The sequence below is a fragment of the Stegodyphus dumicola genome, chromosome 6, assembly GCF_044657685.1.
Source record: "Stegodyphus dumicola isolate Sdum_Otavi_A_Nest chromosome 6, ASM4465768v1".
In the NCBI taxonomy this organism is placed as follows: Eukaryota; Metazoa; Arthropoda; class Arachnida; order Araneae; family Eresidae; genus Stegodyphus; species Stegodyphus dumicola.
This window is the reverse complement of record NC_140773.1, coordinates 61556480-61578655: the sequence shown is the minus strand read 5'-3', so window position 1 is coordinate 61578655 and position 22176 is coordinate 61556480. Positions and strand designations below refer to the sequence as shown.

The window sequence follows — 22176 nt, the reverse complement described above, 5'->3', positions numbered from 1 at the left end:
TCTTTTAACCTTAGCTCAGCGATACCTTAATCACCAGTGGTACTACAGAAGTGCTGGCCTAGCTTTATATTATGTTATTTCTACAGAATCTCCATACATAACTGTACAGAAGTTATATCTAAAAATTTATAGCATTCCATAGATGTCTGACATAAATTATAGAAAACTGGGTTATAATTTTAGAGGATTCTAAAAAAGTTCGACATTGGATTTTTTAATAGAATTCTATGATATTTTTGTAAGGATAGGATATTTCAATGCGGCAAAGCACACGACGGTTATCTGCCTATAAAAAGAGATGCCTTCGTAGAAGACTTTCTAAAAGAAACTGTTTCGTATCCACGTAGTTACACACGGGGAATATCACGAAAACGTCCATGCAGTCAAGCCCGTTCGCCTGGAACTGAACTTAAGTCCAGCTACCAGTGTTCAGCGACTTTACCGCTGGGCCGTTAGTGAACCTGGTAGTTTGCTACCAATATTCAGCAGTCTTAAGCACTCGGCCACCGGCTTAATACCGAAGAATTAAGGACTTGCAATTTATTAATTCATTGTTAATTTCTTTTGTTTTCGTTGCTTCACCATCGATCGAATGGGTAAGACCGATGAAGCTGGATATTTCGACCAGAGTTTGAATTTCTGTGAATGGATGTGTATTTTTCGTTTTTCTGTTATCAGAGTTTCACTTTTCATCTTCATACGTTGACGAGCCGTTAAATGAGTAAGACCGCTGAAGATAAGTAGCTTGAACCCAGTTTGAATCCCTGCGAATGCATCACATAGAATATATTTTTTTTTTCATATGCGACATTATTATGAGCCAATTTTTGTAGTAGAAAAATAAGGTTATAACATGATTTTATACATGATTATAAGAAAATTTTGTTACAGGAGGAACTGAAACATGATTTTGGGATTTCCTAAAAGCTCTAGAGCACAAGCCCGAGTCATCTGAGCGTAGGCGGTAATCAAGCCCTAACTGAAACATGAAATAACGCAGTAAACGAAGTTTTTTTTTTAAAAATCTCTATTGAAAAATTGAGCAGAAATTATGTAGAAATATCTTTCATTAACTATCATTTCAAACTACACGGTAAATGGGCATATTATTAATTGGTTGCATTATAAATTAAAAGGATTTAAACGAAAAATGAACGTGATATCCCTTAGATTCTGAAAAAGCGTAACAAAAATTATTCAAAAATAATCAAAAGAAATTGCTTTGGTTGCAATGAAAGCGTAGAAATACCGAATCCGAAACAAACGAGAGTTCCGTTTACGGACTTTTTCTGCGAGAATTACTTGGCACAATTTGGCGACAACACAGCAGTTCATTTTATTGTAACCCCAGAGCCCGGATGTGAAAATTGGCTGTACGAGAAAGCGCGCGCCATTTGCCTCGCAGAGAGTGTGAGAACGTGCTCTAAGTGGATGTGTAAATTATTGTATTAAAATCTGATACAAGTCTAAAAAATAAGGTCTACTTTTACGTTTCGTTGCCACCCAGTTACGTAAATCAATTTTCTAATCTGAGCTGTATTATTTAATGTTTATTACAGATTTAAACATGTTTAATGCATCAAATGCCGGTTGTGTACCAGAAAGGGAATTCCATAATAATTGTCCAGCTCACAGAGCTTGCAGAGATGGTGATATAGCTTCATTAAGCAGAATTTTGCAGTCTGAACCAAGTCTTGCAATGATGCAGGATCCCTATCGAGGTTTGACACCTATTCATTGGGCAGCACTCTTTGGACATGTAAGATGTTCATGTATATCTCTTGTATTATTTCACTTACTATCTCTCCCCCTCCCCAAAGTAGTAAAAACTTACTTATTGTAACTCAGTAGTTTTGTACTATGCTGAACGTATCAAGCATTCTTAGTACGTTAATAATAAGTACAAAGCTTAATTTTTTTTTCGATGAGAATGCATTTTTATTAATTAAACAGCGTGAAGTTATTTATGCTGGATATGTACAGTTAAATGAAAGTAAAAGCATGTATGCACTTTTTCCTTCTCTGTTGATTTGATTGATTTATTAAACGACGAAATTTTGTTGCAATGTCCGTACGCAGTATGCGTTTCCTACGTTTTTTGTTTCTGTTCGTGATTCGAGAATTTTTTTTTTTCACCTGAGTGTAATACATGTTTAAAATTACATTTTTAGGTAGTTTATATAGTTTCTACAAACGTAAGCTAACAGGTGCTCATCGACATCTGGTAGTAATCAGATGACTCTTTGAATATGCAAGTCGGGTATATTGCACATTATTTTATTTGAGTTTTGTATGAAAACAATCGCAGTAAAGATGAAGTGTGTAAAACTTCTAATTTCGGTGATGCTGCTGGAGAAATTATTTTTGTTACCTTGCAGTAAATTTATTTTTTGCTCATTAATTCAGTACAGTCTAATATGTTGAAAATCCATTCATATGAAATGTTTACGTTAAACAAGTTTTTTTATTTACTTTACGCCAGGATAGGATACATCTGTTTATGTGTATCTGAGTCCGCGTTCCTTACTATGCTACTTGATTTGTGTTAAAGAATTTAGTCAGAGTTAAAATTTGCATCAAAATGTATTTGTATTCAAATGGATGTATTCTTTTATGATTCAGTATATTTTTAGTGTTCGATAGTGATCTGGGGAATATATGGAATGGAAATGTTTTTCATTCTTTTTTTTATAATGATTTATTTTAATACGACGTATTTATTTTAGAGAATTTAACAAATTAATTATTAGACTTCATTTCATGTTTTTCTTTGTATATTACGAGCATCAAAACAGTTTGGGAGCATTGCACTTTGCTCCATTTGTTCTACACGTACTCTTTTTCTCTGTTGCCAAGAGACCGTGTCGGTCCTTTCCCCCGCACCCCTTCCTCATGTCTAGGATGCGGTGGGAAGATTGTTTTTATTCAAGCACTGATAAACATCAAAATTAATTCCCTCCCTTAAGTCTTTTGAGGGAGGGTGGGAAAGAGATGAAGGGAAACCAGAGCATGAAGTTTTTTGTTGTTGCATACATAGCTGAAAAAATAGTAAAAAACTGAAAGGGTTCAGATTTTAATATTTGCTTAAAAGATCTCTTTGAAAATTTAATATGGTTTATCAACAGAGATTATGAATAGAGATGGCCCAGGTCGAGTAGCAGAACATTTTATAGCGTACTAGATGCATATGTTTTTTAAGAATACCAACTTTTATTATAAACTGTAATCTGTTTTTACCTCACCTAATATGTATAATTAATTGTTCATATGAAATTTTTAACATACTTTGCATTCACTGTTTTTATCTCTTGTTTGGTACAGATAACCTTGTAAGGTTTTTATGTCAGAAATTGCAGTAAATCAAATCAAATCTAAATGCATATACATTTAGACTAACATTGGAAGGTATATTATTTCTAGCCTGTATAGTGTTTAGTGACTGTGATGGCCATAAGGATGGGCCCGGCTTCGAATCCTGGAAAAGTCCATCCCTTCATAGAAGGCAACAGTGGCCATCTAGTAGATACTTCCATAATAAAATAACTAGGTGCAAGGCTAATAAAATAAAGTGCCTGGTATTAAAAAAAATATTATTTCTGTAAATTTGACGAGTGAAAAACATTCAATATAATTCTATAAAAATGTTCAATGTTTTTAATTAGACATATTGTGAATTAAATGCATTTTTATTTAAATAAATCAGATTAAAAAATTTAAAAAGTAATATTCTTAAGAACTCCATCTGTTGCTTTTATATACAGTCAAAAAGTTTTTAATCCGGAATGATCTATAATCCGAACCTCAAAGCTACAAACTTTCTGTGCATACGTTGATGCATGCACATAATACGTTTACACATGCGCATTTAATGTATAACGAGCGGTATAAGCTAAGCTAAAATTATCTAATTATCTATTTCGGTTAATGTTGCAGATTACGTTGTTCCTTAATCTTCTAATTGGATCCAGATTATTATTTTTTGCAGACTGTTAAAGCAATTTTATAAACGTGAGCTTGAACTTTCGATTATGTCAAAAAGAATTTCCGATTCTGGAGCTGCTAAAGGATCTACAAAGCGAAAGCATGTTTCGTTTTGGCAATGTATCATAAGACTGCAAAAGCATTTTCAGACAAAAAGTGGAATTGCTGCAAAAAATGGATAAAGGCATAGCCTTTGTTTCTCTAACCATTTCAAAATCTGTTTATCAATTTCAGGCTGCTCTGCACATGGGGGGGGGCAATGAACTGGAAGTTGATCTGTCAGCACTATCCTTATCTTCAGGGCAGATGTTTTTATTTTATTCGGCTTATAATTTCTTACTAAATGTAGTATTTCATCTCTATGTACTCCGTCTTTGATATGATTAAAATCAAATTCCTCATCATTATGAATATCACAAATACACATCAAATAGTTTTCTGGTTGCAATTTTCTAATTTCGGCTATGCGTAATGTATGCTTTATGCATGTGTACGCGTTGAAAGAAATATTTAATAAATATTAAGCTTTTTTTTTTGTAAATTTTGATACCCTTTAGATAATAATTGCTCTTTATTTCATAAATTATGGTTCATATTTTTATAATTTCTGCATGCCATCTTACCAGATTTAAACTGATGATCTATAATCCGGAATCACTGAAGTCCGGATTAAAGACTTTTAACTGTAGTTTGTTAGTTAATAGATAAAACCTGTGATTATGATTGAATGAGAAAAAACAATATCTTGCATTCTTCTGAATGGCACCAAACTTCAATGAAAAGCGTATTTCGAGACTGATAGCCCTTTTAGACTAAAAAACATGCTAAAATCAACAAATTTACAGTCAGGAACAGTTTTAGCATGGCATTTCAGAACACTTAGAAATTTGGCTCATGTTGAAAATTAAAAAGCAAGTTTTTAATAAAAGAATATTAATGTTTTTTTTCAGAACTAAGATAACTTAGTGGAAAAAAAAGTTCAAATTAGTAATTTGTTTTAACGAAGCTAATTTGAAAAGGGGGAAAAATAGCTTAAAAGGCAACTTTGTGTCATGTTTCTTTTCCAATTTGTAACTCAGTAACTTTTCATTAAAATCTTAAATTTCTCTGTGTTTTATTTCGTTAGACAAGAAGACAAAATATATTGTTAAACATAGCTTACAAAAGTGATGAGACATTTTTAATTTCTGAAAATAATATCAAAAGTGTTAAATTTCATAAAACTGAAATGAAAAAAAAATCTTTTTTTAAAAATGCATTCATTTAATTTTTTTAAGCACTAAATAGTTTTACGGAATGTAAAATATTGAGTTAAAAAAATTAATGTCTTCGCTTCAGTGGTAAAATCATATTTTGAAAGTTCTGGGGCTCACCAGTGATTAAGTACTCTTAAAAAAAGAAGATTACAGAATTCTTTTAAAAAAAGAATCTAGTATTAAACGTCTTTAGAATCATGGGTGAATTTTCTATAAAGTAGGCCTGATCTTTTATACAATTCTATAAAATTTTAGCTCTAGCTCCTATAGAGTTATGTAGTGAGATACGTTAAATATATGTCTTAGTGTGCAGATATTCTACAAGAAACTGCAATTTTTAAAGGTCTCGCATATAGATAACTGAGCAGTAATTCTAAAGAAGCTTCCCTCTTTTAATGTTTTCTAAAAGATCCTATAGAAGCTATTGATTATTTAAAAGCATTATAAAATCAAAAGAAGTTTTTCATTTTTTGAGTAAAATCTTTTAACCTTAATTTTGAAATGATCTGTGACATGGAAAGGGGATAATAAAAGTTTTCAGGAAAAATGTATTTTTCTTTTCCTACATGGAATTTCACATGGATTTTTCCCTTAAAGATTTCTACATCATTTTGATTAAAAAAATATTTAAGTAAATGGATTTTAGATAATATTTAAGTTTAATTAAAATGAGAAAACCTTTTTTCTTATCAGGGTACTTATTTTATAGTAATTAAAAGCATTAATTCAGGAGTTAAAATTTTGTGATTTAAAGTAGCAGGCAAGCCCGCCAGATGAGTGGGCTGCGACCGTAGAAGAATTTATAAGTTGTGTTCCATAAAAAATTTTATTTTTCCTCTGTTTAGAAAAGACGGATGACAATTTTAAAATTCACCTCGTATGCCCTTCAATTTGAACGTCGAACTGCAGTTCAGCAAAAAAGCAACTTGCAGAGTGGGAAAATTAGCACTTTCAGAGTTTTTTAAATTAATATCTTGGTGGATTGAAGTCGTATGAAGATAAGAATGGTCAAAATGGATTCCCATGAATTTTTTAAATGTGGGAGTACCTCTCACGAAATTAAACTCCCTACAGTTCTGGAGGAAATGTTAACAGACAGAAGTGCATAGATTTTAATAGTAATTGATTTTATGATATTGCAAAACTTAATTTTTGTAATATATAAACAGTGTTATAAAAATTTGCATTAAGTTAGAAACGCATTAAGCTAGGAATGGAGAAAGCAAAAAATTTCCATTCAAAGAACTGATAAACTCTGAAATGAATAAAAAGTGTTATTTGAAAAAAATAGTTGAATTTTGTAGAGAAGCATTTCTGTAGAGGATTACATATAAAGTTCTGTGAGAATTTTTATTATTCTGTGAGAATTACATATAAAGTTCTGTGAGAATTTAGAGCTCTTTCAGTCTTTATAAAAATTCTGATATTTCTAATTATCTGCAACTTCATCGAAAAGTCGCATATTTGTTTGTGACCTTGGAGAACATTTGGGAACTCTTTGGCCATAGATTTTTTGCTGAAGACCAGAACCGTTTCCAAAATGGTGCCAGAGTAATACAGTACAAAGTCTTTAACCCTTTGACGCGCGGTGGTCGCGCCCTGAAACCACCAATTTTCGAATTTTTTCCTCCTCTTCCTTCCGAAATTTTGAGTGAAAATCAATTGATTACTGATCTTTTACCTTTTAAATAACACAAAATGACTACAGAATCCTACATGTTTTAGGTCTTAGTACTTCAAATAGGATGTCTTTTAAAATTCGTTTTCAATGAGACAAAATAACTTCCTTTGATTAATATAAACAATGTGTCTTAATTAATATAAACAACTTTAAATTTCAAAAGTTATTCATCGCACATCATGATTTGTATCGTAAACAATAAAAAATAGCAAAAATTAAACTGCATATATAAAAAAAACTTCTATAAGCATTGTGTCACAATGCTTCTAGAGGCACAGTGGTCACGCCTTCAAATAGGAATGTTTATTTTTACCCGGATATAGATAAGGATTTTAGAAATCACAGAGTTATTTTATTACTAAACAATAGATGCACCTGCCCAGTAAAAAGGATTTTCTTTTCCAGAGACTTTTCTCTGACCTCAACACACTTGCTCCCCAAGCTAATATTGTGATATTATAAATTATTTCCTGTGGTTTAAATTTAAAGTAAATATACTTTGCTGTAATTAAAAATAGAAATCGTGTAAAGTTTTATTTAAATTAAAAATATTTTCTGACTATTTTGAGATGAAATACGAATAAAATAAGTATGAATGGGAAACAAAGGATCTGTACCAAAGCAAAAAGACCAAGCTCCCCCCCCCCCATTAACATAAAAAAACCACAAATTCCATGTGCCAGATGAAAAGAAACTAAATAACGCTGGACATATACCAGTGAAATTTAGATCCACTCAGTGTACATTTTGTAGCGCAAGGAAGTAACATCATAGAAGAAGACACACGTGCAAAACGTACAATGTGGGTCTATGCATGTACCAAAAAGACAAAAGTTGCTTTGAACAGTATCACAAAAAATATTTGTTCTTTGAAATAGAGGGAAAAAAAAAAACTGTGTCTTTTTTTATTCTTATTTTTATGAGTATTTATTTTTATCCTTATTTTTTTTTCTTTTATGAGTTTTTTAATCCATGTAGCCAAACGTCCTTTTAATGTAGGTACTTTCACTGCGATAGAAAAATTACATAAACGTTTATTTTTTAGTTTTTCTGACAATTTAATTTGTAAAAAATATATATATTATGCAATTCTTACATGCATTTTTTTTTTAAATTCTTAAATTTCGTCATTTATTGGAAACGCGCACGGAAAAAGGCAAGTTTTTTTTTCCTACTACCTAGGTTAAGTTTCAAAGTCCTAGACGCGCGGTGGTTTCACAGTGCGACCACCACCCACAGAACAATGGGCAAGAGTAGATTTTTTTTAATTCATATATTATTTGTCTCTAGGATCATAATATTCAATTTCTAGAGTTTTTAATGTAAAAAAATATAAAATTAATATCGTGCGCGTCAAAGGGTTAATTTGGACTCCTCAGGACTTCGGCGATTCCGGATTAGGATTTTTTTCGGATTATAGATCAATTTAAATCTGGTAAGATAGTATGCAGAAATTATACAATTTAAAATATGAAACCGTAATTTATGAAATAAAGAGTAATTATGATCTTAAAGGGTATTAAAATTTACAAAAAAAAAAAAAAAACTTAATATTTATTTGTTTATTTTATTAAACATTTCTTTCAATATAAGTTGTTTAAGTTGCTTCTTCTTTTTATGTGCTTCTTCTTTTTATGTGCTAATACTTTTTAATTCTATAAACAAACATAATTTCTTGTTCAGTTACAAAGTTCCGCTGTTCAAGTCCTGTAATTGCTGTGCCGAGACTACTGACTTACTTGCCAGTCGAAATTTTTTTGTTTTCACTAACGTCTCTGTCACTTTCTTCATGCCTTTATCCATTTTTTGCAGCAATTTCACTTTTTTTTTGATGGACATCGAAACATGCTTTCGCTTTGTAGATCCTTTGGCAGCTCCAGAATCGAAAACTCTTTTTGACATAATCGAAAGTTCAAGCTTACTTTTTATAAAATTGTTCTAACAGTCTTCAAAAAATAATAAGCCGGATCCAACTAGAAGATTAAGGAACAACGCAGTCTGCAACATTAACTAAAATAGATAATTAGATAATTTTAGCCTAGCTTATACCGTAATACATTTTCGTAAATGCTACGCATGCGCAGAAAGTTTGTAGCTTTTGATGTCCGGATTATGGACTTCCGGATTAAAGACTACTGTAATTCGAGAAAATAAATCAGCAAAACTAAAAAGGCAACAAACTTTGGTAACAAACACCTTTTTCAAGAAATCTGTTATTATGCTCTGTTTTCTGATAAAAAATTCGGAGAACAGCACAAACTTGGCATCTGGACAACATTGGCATTGCAACCTATACCTTTGTTGTCACATGAATTCTTTTGGACACTAGTATGAATTAATTGCTCTGTCCCATGAATACTTTTTCATGTCTTTTCATTAGGGATGTGAATTACCAGAAAGTACCCAAATGTTTTCATAAGATTAGATAAGATTACTGAAATTTGATCTGTCTTCAAATCCTGAACAAGAAACTGCAGGCATGGTTGTTCTCATGGTTTTTTTCCCTTGAGTTTCATAAATATGAGCTAATTTGCTTTAGAAATCTTCTGAAAGCTTCTCAATCAGAAGCAATTAGTCCTCATGTGTTTTGTCTTAATAAATTGACAGAACAACCACAGTAGTCTTTAAATGTTACTGATTCTGCAAACAAAACCATTTTTAATAGGATATGTATATTTATAACATTTATTTTTGTTGATCAGACCCTCGTACTCATTATTAAAAAAATCAAAATTCTTTAATGAAATATTCTTGGATTTGTATTATTTCAACATTTAAAAGAACGCATGTTTTTAGTAATTTGTTAATTAATTCTATTTGGCAGCTAGGAAAAGATGAAGCTGTAATTAAAGTTCCTGCAATAGTTATATTTGAGCATTTGGATAGTTTTTAGTGTAATAAAGTGTTGGAAAGTTAAGCAAAAAAGCAATGTTAGATTAGCCAAAGATGTTGTAATATAATTCTTATCAATTTTGAGGATGATTTCACAAAGCATCCCTGCACACGCACACATGTGTAAAAGGCACAAGTATTTTCAGTAAATAATAAAAATAGAATATATAAAAGAGGAAATCGTAAAATCGTTCTTTTCTCACCTAAAATGGGAATTGAACTTTCTTGGCACGCTTGCAAGAATAACTCTACCAATGGTGTCTGGACTTGTTTGGCACTTTATTTGCCTGTTCTTGGGATATTTGAAATTTATAAATTGTTTTAGTTTTTCAGTTTCAAATTTTTTTCAGGGCCTGTTGGGAAGTCCAACTGTTACTATCCCTCAACGCTTTATTAAGAATAAAATATACTGTTATATGTCTAAATCAAAAGGATGTGTCACATATACTTTAATTCCAGTTTTTAAATAAAATGGGGCAGAAGGTCCATTTTATCTGGTTTTTGCTCTTGAAAGTTGTGAGCATAATTATGTGAAAAATTTCTAGCACTTTGTTTTGCATCTTAATCATATTTTAAAATTAAATTATTTATTTTTGATATGGAGTTAAATTACAAATGAAACCTGAGAACCATTACTTAGAACCATTAGAAGAAATTTATGTAATGGATCTCAGGTTTCATTTGTAATTTAACTCAATAATCTTGCTTTTAAAAATGCTATCGACCTTATTTCATTAATTTTGTTTGCGTTAATTTTCTCTGTACACTCTCATTTCCCTATTCACGTACTGGGAAAGAAAAATTGTTTTAAAGTATAAAAGGTTTCTGAGAAATTTCTCTCCTTCTTTTAAAAAATTCCATGTTTATGTTCTTTAATCCAAAGTAATTTCTCGTTAATGAGAAATCTGTATCATTTGATCAATTCCTAGAAAAGTTTGATGAGACATAGCTAAACTTGACTGAATTTTCTTTTGAACTGTTTTAAAAAAATCATATATTTTTATGGAGCATGGAGTTTGAAAGTATGACTGTGTATATTGGTACATTATGACATTGCACTATGTCTATTAAATTTAGTTTTCTGATGCAAAAATTTTAAAGTAAAATTTTCATCACTAATTTATCAAGTACTATTTGAATTTCCATTTAAAATCATATGAAAATGTAGTTTTACCTTTTATGCAATTTGATTTTGAAGCAGCATTTTATTTCTTATCATTGTTTTAATTTATTCTCTAGCTGGATTGTATAAGACAAGTTGCTTCTGTAGAACCTCGTGTTGTCAATGTCCAGTCGTTCAGGTATTTCTTAACCCCTATACACTGTGCTTCTGAGGCTGGACATCCACATTGTGTTCTATGGCTGTTGCAGGCAGGAGCAAATCCTGAAGTCAAAGTAAGGAACCATCTGATTTATTATAGTTCTTAGTAATAGTTTAAACCACATTTATTCTATTTATAGTTATAAATTTACCTTAACTAAATAACTGTTGCATTTTAAGTATACTTTGAATTTATCTGGTATGGATAATAAAGTTGTGTATTTACTAGAGATTTCTATTTGACCATCTGCAATCTACTTAAAATTCTTTTGCCTTGCTGGCATACAAAGCAGTTTTTTTTTTCTTTTCTGTTAACTCTTTGACCAATGGATATTAAATTTGTATTATCTGAAAGTATTATGAATGCTAGTGTCATCAGTAGGATTATTTGCAAAAGAATCGGTTCCTTTAGTTGCATATAATGAATAAAACTTACTTTTGGGCTGTTTTGTCTTGCTTTCTTAGAAGCATTCTCATTTCTGTAAATTCCTATTGAGTAAAATCTGTGTCAGTCTCTCCAAAAATTACTGGGTTATGAATTTTACACTGTGTATTGCTGCATTTCTTGGTGAGAATTTCTAAAGGATTTAGATAATTTTATAGTGTACTGAATTTTTTCTTTTTAGATCATGTGTACATGTTTCGTGTTCTTGAATTGATATAGATTGAAAAATTTCATACCTTATAACAGGGCTCGGCAACCTATAACCCACAGGTCACCAAGTTACGTATTTCATAATTTCAAGTAACCAAGACGAATTTTGAAAATAAAGCATAATATGTGAAAAAATTATAAAACGTAAATATGAAACAAATATTTGAAAAATAAACTGAAAATAAATAATAACATTTTTGTTTAATTACAAAGTTACAGTAATGAACATGCATTTGTAACCTAACTTCAGAGAGAAATCGATAACTTTGGCAGTGCCAATCCTTAATTATTTGACAAACATATAGCAATACTGGTCATTCTCTAAGCTTACTCTCAGTTTTAGCAAAGTTGTAGCTTTTCTTTAAAACGTAGAAATGCGCGACTGAAATGCCAAATGAATAATCTGAATTCATTGCTAATTGTGTTTTGAAAACTTGTGACCAGCCATAATTTTGCTACATCTGCTAGCTTTGGTAACAATGGATAACCGTTTACAAACAGCGAATTTTTGAAAAACTCATTCATAAAGTGTTCAGAACAGTTATGAATTTCATGAACAATTATGAATATGAGCATTTATGAACAACTTCACAAATAAAAAACAAATGAGAGAATTAAAAAATTATCGTCAGCTAGAACAATTCAGCATCACATTGAAGATACGGCCAAAAGTATTGATGAACTGGTCAAAATGATGCGTTATCTATGATGTAATTAGCATTGCACTCAATGAAAGTATAAGTGTACATAATATGGGTAGACTTCAATTGTTATTAGATATGTATCAATTACTTCAAAAGTCAATGAAGAACTTTGCAAGCTTGCTTCTGTGAATGACACAACCAAAGTGAACAATTTTTTGTTAAGTACAAGAGTTTATCAAGTTAAAAAATGGTCATGTATTGTATTTAAAATGTAGATTGTTTTCCTGTGGGAGGAAAAACTTAGATTCGTGAAATTAATGAAAAGTTAGGTTGGCTGCTTACTTTTATCATTTCATGGTATCATATATGAAGAAAATTTACTTTCAAAGCCGTCTACACAACAACTTTAACCACTTGCGCTAGAAAGACATGCCACACACATCGAGATGCTTTTGTCTCAAACCGCGCGCAAAAATAAAAATAACGTGGTGCACACGTCGCCTAACAACGAGATTGTTTATTTCTCAAGTTACAGCTCTGGATCGCACTCGCAGATGCAGAGCGTCATAAATGAGACACTTTACCTCTTGTTATATTGTAGTGCACGACACCGCAACCGTGAAGTTTAGTCGTAGCACAAGTGGTTAAGATGCAATGGAAAATATTAATATTGTAAATATGATAGTAACACGATCACCATTAGTACAGAAGCACTTCAAAGCTTTCTTTGACAGAAATTGAATAAAAATATGGTGATTTGCAGTTACATTTTTTGAAACAGGATGATAAAATTGAGGCAAAGTTCTTAATATATTTGTAGAGTGTTTTGATGGGTTACAAATATTTCGGTACTTACTTATTAATGCAACCACCTTGGTGCAATTTAGCAGTTTTTTTTTACAGATGAAGAGGTAAAAATTACTTATTGGATGCAAGTTGATGATTTTGCCTTTTTTCTGTTTGGAAAGATTCCCAAACTATCCATATTTATTGTCAATCAGTAAGCATTATCAACATATGGAAAGAGAATGTACTTTAACAATTTAATATACAGATTTGAATTATTAATAAGGATTTCATGAACATTAAAAAATAAAATGCTTACATTCTTCTTCAAATCGTTTTGTAATTTTTTTGCACTCTTCTCCCAAACTACAGAGCAATTTGTTTTCATTTAAAAGAGGGGGGGGAAAGAGGAAATATTGTAGAGATTTGGTTTTGTGCAGCCCTTGGGAACAGTGGCTATGCAGGAGATGCATTTCCTCATTGTTTCCGTCAGAAAATTCTCAGTAAAATTTTGTATTCCTGGAAGAATGGTCATGCTCATGGTTGCCATAGTTTAGCACATTCTGAAAATTTGGCAACTGTTATTAAGGTGGTTGCATTAATACATAAGTTGCATTAATACATTAAGTTGCATTAATACATTAAGTTGTATTAATGCAATGTCCAATATTTCTTTATGAAATTGGTGAACATGATCTCAGACTGAATGATAAAATGTCGTTTTTAAGACTTTTGTTCTTTAGACATTGAACCATTGTAATGATTTCAGCTGACTACTGTAAGGAAATAACCATACAAATTTGAAAATACAGGAAGAATGGAAGAGTTTTTCTTTGAGATTAATATTGTTTGAAATGGACATAAAAAGGAATTTCATTTCTTTTCCTTGTTAAAAAAGAGTGGAAAAGAAAATATTAATGAGAGAGCAATTTTAATATATTTGAAAGTTGGATTTTATGTATTAAAATTTAAGTGAATTTGAAAGTTGATTTCAAATTTTTAAATAGCATGACAAAATGTTTACTTTTATATTAATGCTCGATGAAATAGAAGAAAATGTTTTAGATTTGCAATATTTTCATTAACTTAAAGTTGACAATTTTAGTTTAGAAATTATTGATTTTAAAAGTTCAGTATTATGGATGGATTAATTCAAAACATTGTTGAAAGATTTGAGAAAATTGGAAGTTTATGATCTTTTCATCACATCAGTATATTTATATTGGCCATCGCTTCTTATGAAGTTTTCGTCTCTGAAAAAATTTGCCATTTTGTCTGCATTTGGTTTGACTTCTAAATGGAGCAAATACTTTGTAAAATTTATTTTACTTAAGAATAGAAACAACTTAACTGCAGAAAATTCAGACGACAAACCAAGAGCCGGACTTGACTAAATTGACCTGACAAATTTTCATGTTTAAAGCAAATTGTAATTAGTACACACATTTTGGTGATTTTGACCCACAGACAAAAAAGGTTGCCGACGCTTGCCTTATAATAAAAGGCTATTTGCACATTTTTTTAGATGATTTTGCTCTGCTGTAAAAAAAAAAAAAAAAAAAAAAAAAAAAAGAAGCCTGCTTGGAAAGAATTTTTTTTTAACTAACTGTATTTTCCAAAGTGTAAATTATCATCTGCCACTTGACAATTTTGTTTTCAAAATGGATGGAAAGCTATGTTTGTGTTCCTTCCAAAGAAAATTATTCATATTTAATTATTAAAAAATGCTGTGAAAGTCGTGATTTTTTTATATCTAAAGCAAACAATAGATAGTATTGTCAGTGAGAAACGAGAACGTCGGAGTTTGGCTTCAAGGAGAAAAATTGATCAAAATGAATATCTAAGGCAAAAATGGAATGTTTCGAATGTTGTAAAGATAAGAACTTTAATGTTAAGAGAAAATATGCGAAGTCAAAGGGCAGTTGCATCATTAAAATGCTTAGTGTCAACTGTAAACAAAGTGATTAATGCTGGTTTCAATCCTTAAAAAGGCGGGAAAACGTGATGTGCATCGTCTTTTCCAAAACATATCGCTGAAAAGCTGAACATGTTGCAGAATTCTCTATGAGAAACAATTGTTTGGACAAAATGAAAAATCGTCGAAAGCAGAATGTGCTGCAGAATTCTCTGAGAAACAATTATTCGGACAAAAAATTGAAAACTGTTATCACAATAGATGAATCTTGGGTATATTTAAATGACCCTCAATAAAAAGAGATCCATTTATTATCATCAAAGAAGAGAAAAAAACCTTAGAACATGGTTCAAAGAATCTTATGGGATTTAGTATTGTTGCTGTTTTTGATATAATGAGAAATAAAAATTAAAGAGATTGCGTAAAACTGTTAAGGTCAATTTCACACATTTTTAGTAACATATTTTATATTTAATTTTCAAATATGAAATACCTTCTGTTTACCTACAATGCCATCTATCTGTAGAACTGCATCAAGACAAAGCAAAGCAGCTGCATGTCAAAATCAACTGCTAATTTCCTGCAAAAAATGGAACAAGAAATGTATATCAAGATCATACATACCCTTCACTTATATCACTACTAAATCTCCTGATGTTATCATACACCGATTTTTGGACTTCTAAAAACCGAATTGTCCAGACCTTGACACACAACATCCATGGACTTTGGAAAGCCATTAATAGGATAAAATACTTATTGTTTTTCAGATTATGGTGTAGAAAGATAGTGAAGAATAAGGGTTATCAAATAGGACATTTAAAACGCAATTTTAGGTAAAATGTTTCTGTAAATGCAATGAAAATCGTCTAAAAAATGTGCGAACAACCTCTATAAACTTTTTTTTTTAAAAATAAAAGCAGTTTCCTTATTTTTTCGTATAGCTTTCTTCTATTTGTATTGGTGGATAATGAATTCAGCATTTTTTAGCAAATGATTTTGCTGTAACATATTTTCAAGCTTCATCTTGGTGCATGATGTAGGAAATTCGAAGATTCAGTTAAGACACATTTTTGCTTTATGGAAATCTTCCTAAGTAGTAGTAGTTAAATTGCATAATATGCTGTTATCATTTTTCATATTAAAATTTGATAATGTGCTTTAATTATTAAGATTTTGATATTGTATTCCCTCTGAACAGTACATTAACATTTAATATTGCTTATTCAGTATGTTAGTTAGCAGTGCCAACTGCAACATCCTTAGGTCTATATTAAAATTTCGGAAGAGACATACATGTTTTAGTTATCTATTTCCAATTTGTGGCTTAAATATCAGCATACCTCTTGCATTGCATCTTTGAGAATATTCTCTTTAATGAGGTGGCTAAATGACTGAGGGGTTCAGCCAATACTTAGTAAGCACTATAAATCATTAAAAACAAAAAAACAAAAAAAAAAAAAAAACAAAAAAAAAAAAAAAAACACTTTTTTCTTCTTATTTTTTGAAGTTAATTCTTTTGGGAATGTAACTTTTGTTTCATTGCCTTTCAGGTCATTCCATAAAAAGTTTGTTTTCATATTCTATTTGGTGTATTTTTTTACTAAAACTATTGATCTATCAAAAAGATGGTAGTTGCAGTGTTAATCTCTGCTAATATTAGATAATTTATCCATATTCATTAGATTTCATTTGTATTTATGTAACTATAAGTAGAAGATGTGGTTTAATAATAGGCTAAAAAATGCTAAAAATACTGATATTTTGTTATAAGTATTTTATTTTTATATATGTATAATTTTCTTGTATGTAATGTAATTGTTCTTCAGGTGCTACTGAATTTATAAAATTTTATATTTATTTTTAAATATAAAATTTATTAACTATTAGCAATAATCATTAGATTGATTTATTCAGTATTTATTTTTTAAGATAGTCGTAAATTATAATGAGTTTGCACACTATTTTTAAGTTTAATTTAAATATGTAAGTTTTCTGAATATGTGTTAATTTTTAATAGGTGTGGATTTTTTTCCTTTTATTGAGTGTCTATTTTTTGTGTAAACATCTCATGTTATGTGTTGTGTTATTTAATACTAATTAATTAGGTTTACTTTTTCAGGTAGCTGTGATTTAGTTTCTTAGTAAAATTTTAGTTATAGAAACTTCAAATTTTAAATTTATTGTTAAAGTATAATAAAATTTAAACTAAAAATTATGTAGAATATAAGTAAGAATTATGATAATAATTTAGGGAATTTATTTAGTTTTAATATTTTCTTTCTGTTATAAAAATATTCTTTGTGAGACATTAATTCACTATTTTTTAAAATTTTGAGGTAGATAAGGTTTGTTGTACTTAATTTAGCTGTATACTGTTTGTGCTGAAAAGATTTAATTCTTGTAATTGTTTTCCTTTGCTACTCTTGGTGTTATATAGATGCTGTTATCTTGAATTTTTTTAATAGGTATAGTAAAACAGTTCTGAATTACAAGCAAAGTATGAAAAAATTTTTAGCCACATTTTGGCAAATCTAAATATTATTTAAAAAAAAAATATATAAATATATATATACAATTATCAATACTGTGGTATCATTTTTCAATAAATCATTTGTGGTAGAAAATTTTTTTATTATTTATTATTAGCCTACAAGTTTTTGTTTGAAAATAACTGTAGATAAAATCATAAACTTTATGTATGTTTCTTAATTTAAAAAAAAATAACATTCTCAAATATTTTACTCATCACTTAAGTAATTCAGTTTTCAAATGCATTTTCATAATTATCAAGACTTAAAATGAGAGTTTAAATATACCCTTCCTAATACAGTCTAACTTTTTTAAATTACAGTAGAATTTCAATTATTTAGCACTCTATCCAATTAACACTGATTTCAAACATTAATAATACTATTACTTCATGATGTGTTTCATTTAAGATCGCTGTACTGTTTTCAAGTGAATCACAGTTCTTAAAATAGTACCCCTGACTATGAATAGCCCTTCTTTTTAAGTAACTTTTTAAAAACTTTACAGAGTACCTGTAATCACTCCCTTTACTATCTAGCATAATATATTTTCCATTGTACAACTTTATAAAGCGTACTTGTTCTGCTTTTATTTTCAAATGAATTGATGCTGTTACAGTAGGCAAATACATACATATAATGAATTGTTTCAGTGTGTAGTAATTGTATTTGCATTTCATTTTACTAATCTTTCCAGCAAAAATGTTATTTTCTGCCCATTGGGTGTTAAGGAATATTCTTTGATATCGCCAAGAGATGGCGTTAGGAGTCCCATCTATTGGCTTACTTGACCTTTCCCCTTCTGAACACGTGACTTAAAAAAAATATACTTCTTCTTGAAGGTAGAATTTCGATGCACTACGCAATAGAATTCGATTGAGATTTTAGCTGGAACTATTCAGTTCTTGCCTTTTGAGCATTAAATATTCGATTCGGGCATTTTAGCCTACATTGTATATATGTAAATATTAAGTTTAATTAAAATTTATGGAAAACCCTCCAGGCCATGCATCTCGTCTTTTGGTTTATGAGTGATTCGACTTTGATCTAGAACTTTCGTTACATAATGGTGCATCGGCCCCGAACTTTCGTTACATAATGGTGCATCGGTCACAGAAAAGAATCTGATTAATTTGAAAATTTGTGTTTTTCGCCTTTTGGATTAGCTTTGTAAGCGAAGACTTCTCACGGTAAGTCTCCTTTGATAATTTATTAAAATGGAACAGAAGACACTAATTAAGAATCGAGCACATATACGTGCTTCTGTAACTCAAATTATTAAAAATGTAGATGAGTATTTAAAAGAAGAAAATCAAGAAGAGTTAGAAAATTGTTTGGAATTGTTAAATAGTAAAGAAATGGAACTACATGATTTAAATGAAAAAATACAAAATTTGATTGAAGATGAATCAAAATTAGATTCAGATATTAACACTTCTATGGAATATAACGATAAAATAATAATAGCGAAGTCCAAAATCAACCACTATTTAAGGAAATACAATATTCAAAATATCAACACGAATTTAAATAATTCATCTACAGAAGTTGAAACCAAAAGACAGATTGAAGGCAATGTGAAATTGCCCAAACTGTTAATTCACAAATTTTCCGGAGATTATAACGATTGGATGAATTTTTGGAATTCATTCAAGGTCACTATTCTTGACAATGTTACACTTTCGAAGACAGAAAAATTTAATTATTTGAGAACTTATTTATGTGGAAACGCAGCATCAGCCATAGAAGGTCTCTCAATCTCAGAGGCTAATTATGACTCTGCTATAGACATTCTTAAAAATAGATTCGGCCAAAGTGACCTTATTATCAATACACACATTTCTAATCTCTTAAATTTAAATCCTGTTCAAAGTTCAAGTGAAGTGACAAAATTGCGAAAACTTTATGATACAATTAACGTTCAAGTCAGAAGCCTTTTAGCATTCGGTGTGAAACCAGAAACATATTCCAACATGTTTATTCCAATTTTGATGAAAATTGTCCCGAACGATATAACTTTAGAATTTCATCGTACAAATACTGAAAATTCTTCAACCTATGATTTAAACAAATTTCTAGACTTTCTCCGATTAGAAATAGAATCGCGAGAAAAGATTAATTCGTTATCCTTTCCACGCAAGTCAAACCCGGAAATGAAAGGTATTAACAGATATCCACCGACGCCGAAACATAAACAAACTGTCACCACACATGAATTTATGGCAGCCGCGTCATCAAATCGAAACTGCATTTTTTGTTTTCAAAACCATGACTCAGAGTCCTGTTTATGCCTTACAGTTAATGAGAAGAGAGATATTTTAAAAAAACAAGCGCGTTGTTTTCTTTGCCTGGCCCCTAAACACAAAATCTCACAGTGCCGGCAACGCCAAACTAAAGTTTGTAAAATTTGCAAAGGTAAACATTCAGAAGCCATATGTTTTAAATCCAGTTCGATAGTTAAAAATACACCAAGTGATAAAAAGGATAGTATATCAATTTCGAAAAATGATAGACAAACTAAGGAACAGAAAGAAGAAATTGTTTCGGCCGTTTCACATAATGCAAATACGAGAGCTATCCAGAAAGTAGATTACGTTTTGGAATAAAAAAATAAACAAAGTATAGGAAACAAATTTTATTATATACAGATGAAAGCCACACTCAAGTACTACTTTTCTACATAGTCACCATACAAATTAAGGCATTTATCGTAGCGATGTACGAGCTTGGAAATTCCTTCGTCGAAAAATTCGGCCGCCTGCGCCTTCAACCACTTCGTTACCTCTTCTTGCAGCTGTGCGTCGTCATCAAAACGCTGCATAGCCAGCCACTTCTTCATTGCTGGGAATAGGTGGAAGTCGCTCGGTGCCAGGTCGGGACTGTACGGCGGATGAGGAAACAACTCCCACTTAAAAGATTCAAGAACTTTACGAGTGACATTTGCCGTGTGGGGCCGGGCGTTGTCGTGAATCAACAAGATCTTAGAGCTCAACATTCCTCTGCGCTTGTTTTGAATTGCTCTTCTGAGTTTTTGGAGAGTTTGGCAATACCTTTGAGAGTTTATTGTAGTGCCTCTTTCCAGGAAGTCCACCAAAATTACACCTTTTCTGTCCCAAAAAACAGTCGCCATCATCTTCCTTGCCGACATTGTTTGCATGCATTTCTTGGATTTTTGGGGAGAACTTGTGTGCCCCCACTGCATTGATTGCAATTTCGTTTCACAGTTCACATGTTTCACCCATGTTTCGTCACCAGTAACGATGCGATCGAGTAAAGAGTCACCATCCTTATGGTAAGCGTCCAAAAAGTTCAACGCTGCAGCCATTCGCTGATTTTTGTGGTCCTCTGTCAAGATTTTTGAAATCCATCTTGCACAAAACTTGTGGTAACCAAGCTTTTCGCTGATGATTTCGTGCAACAAACTTCGCGAAATTTGTGGAAAACTCAAAGAAAGTTCCGTTATTGTGAAATTTCGATTTTCACGGACTTTAGCATCGACTTTTTCGAGAAGTTCGGCGGTCACTATGCTGGGTCTCCCACTTCGATCTTCGTCGTGAACATTGGTTCGGCCATTTTGAAATCTTATGACCCACTGACGCACTCCACCTTCAGTGATAATGTTGTCCCCATACACTTCACGAAGCTGCCGATAGATTTCTATCGGTTTACAGTTTTTTGCAGTCAGAAACCTTATTACTGAGCGCACCTCGCAGCTCGCGGGATTTTCAATTAACGCAGACATTTCAAACCGTCACAGTATCTGAACGGAGCACAGCACGAACCTCTCACTAGCACGGCTAGATGCAGACTGAGCTGCGCAACGCTCTGACCCCAAGATGGCCGCGCTAGCCCCGCCCCTAGCGGACACAGACGGAAACGTAATCTACTTCCTGGATGGCCCTCGTAATACAATTCTTTTACAGACTTGCACGATAAAAGTTAAAACAGCTAAGGAAAAGGTGTTTGCCAGACTTCTCTTGGATAGTGGAAGTATGAAAATTTTTGTGCTCGCGAGTTAGCGGACAGATTAAACCTCGAAGTCATAAGAAAAGAAAAATTGACTGTCTACACTTTTGGAAATACTTCTCCCATCCAAAAAAATTATGACGTAGTTAAATTAACTTTAGAACATAGAAGTTCTCCCGATTCTAGAATAGAAGTTGAATTATTAGTAACTGTTCCTATATCAGGTGCAGATATTCCACCTCCTAAATCAGAAGAAATTAAGCAAAACAGACAATTAAAAAATTTGCTGCTCGCAGATTTTCCCGACTGTAAAAAACCCATTGCCATTCTAATTGGTGCAGATTATTATTACAACATAGTAATGGGACAGGTTAAATACTTAAGCAAAAATCTTGTTGCAGTGGAAACTATTTTCGGCTGGTGCCTACATGGACGAAAAGGTGATGATGATGTCTCTTTAGCTTTCAATGTAGTTGTAGGGGAAGATTTGATTTCCAAACAAATAACAAAATTTTGGGACTTGGAAAACTCAGGACTTATTGATAAGA

General features: G+C 31.3%; 1 protein-coding gene across 2 annotated transcripts in view; it reads left to right on the top strand.

The window, feature by feature from the left end:
- Positions 1-1388: 1388 nt before the first annotated feature.
- The window catches only part of LOC118197326 (uncharacterized), a 46381-nt gene continuing 25593 nt past the window's right edge, over positions 1389-22176 (top strand). Inside the window, exons 1-2 of one of the 2 annotated variants that reach the window (XM_035368820.2) lie at positions 1389-1759; positions 11050-11205. In XM_035368820.2, coding sequence (XP_035224711.2) covers positions 1547-1759; positions 11050-11205 — 369 coding nt within the window. In that variant the 5' untranslated portion in view covers positions 1389-1546. Of the gene's footprint in view, positions 1760-2957; positions 3150-11049; positions 11206-22176 lie in introns of those variants that run through there. The other variant, XM_035368821.2, reaches the window with a different exon arrangement.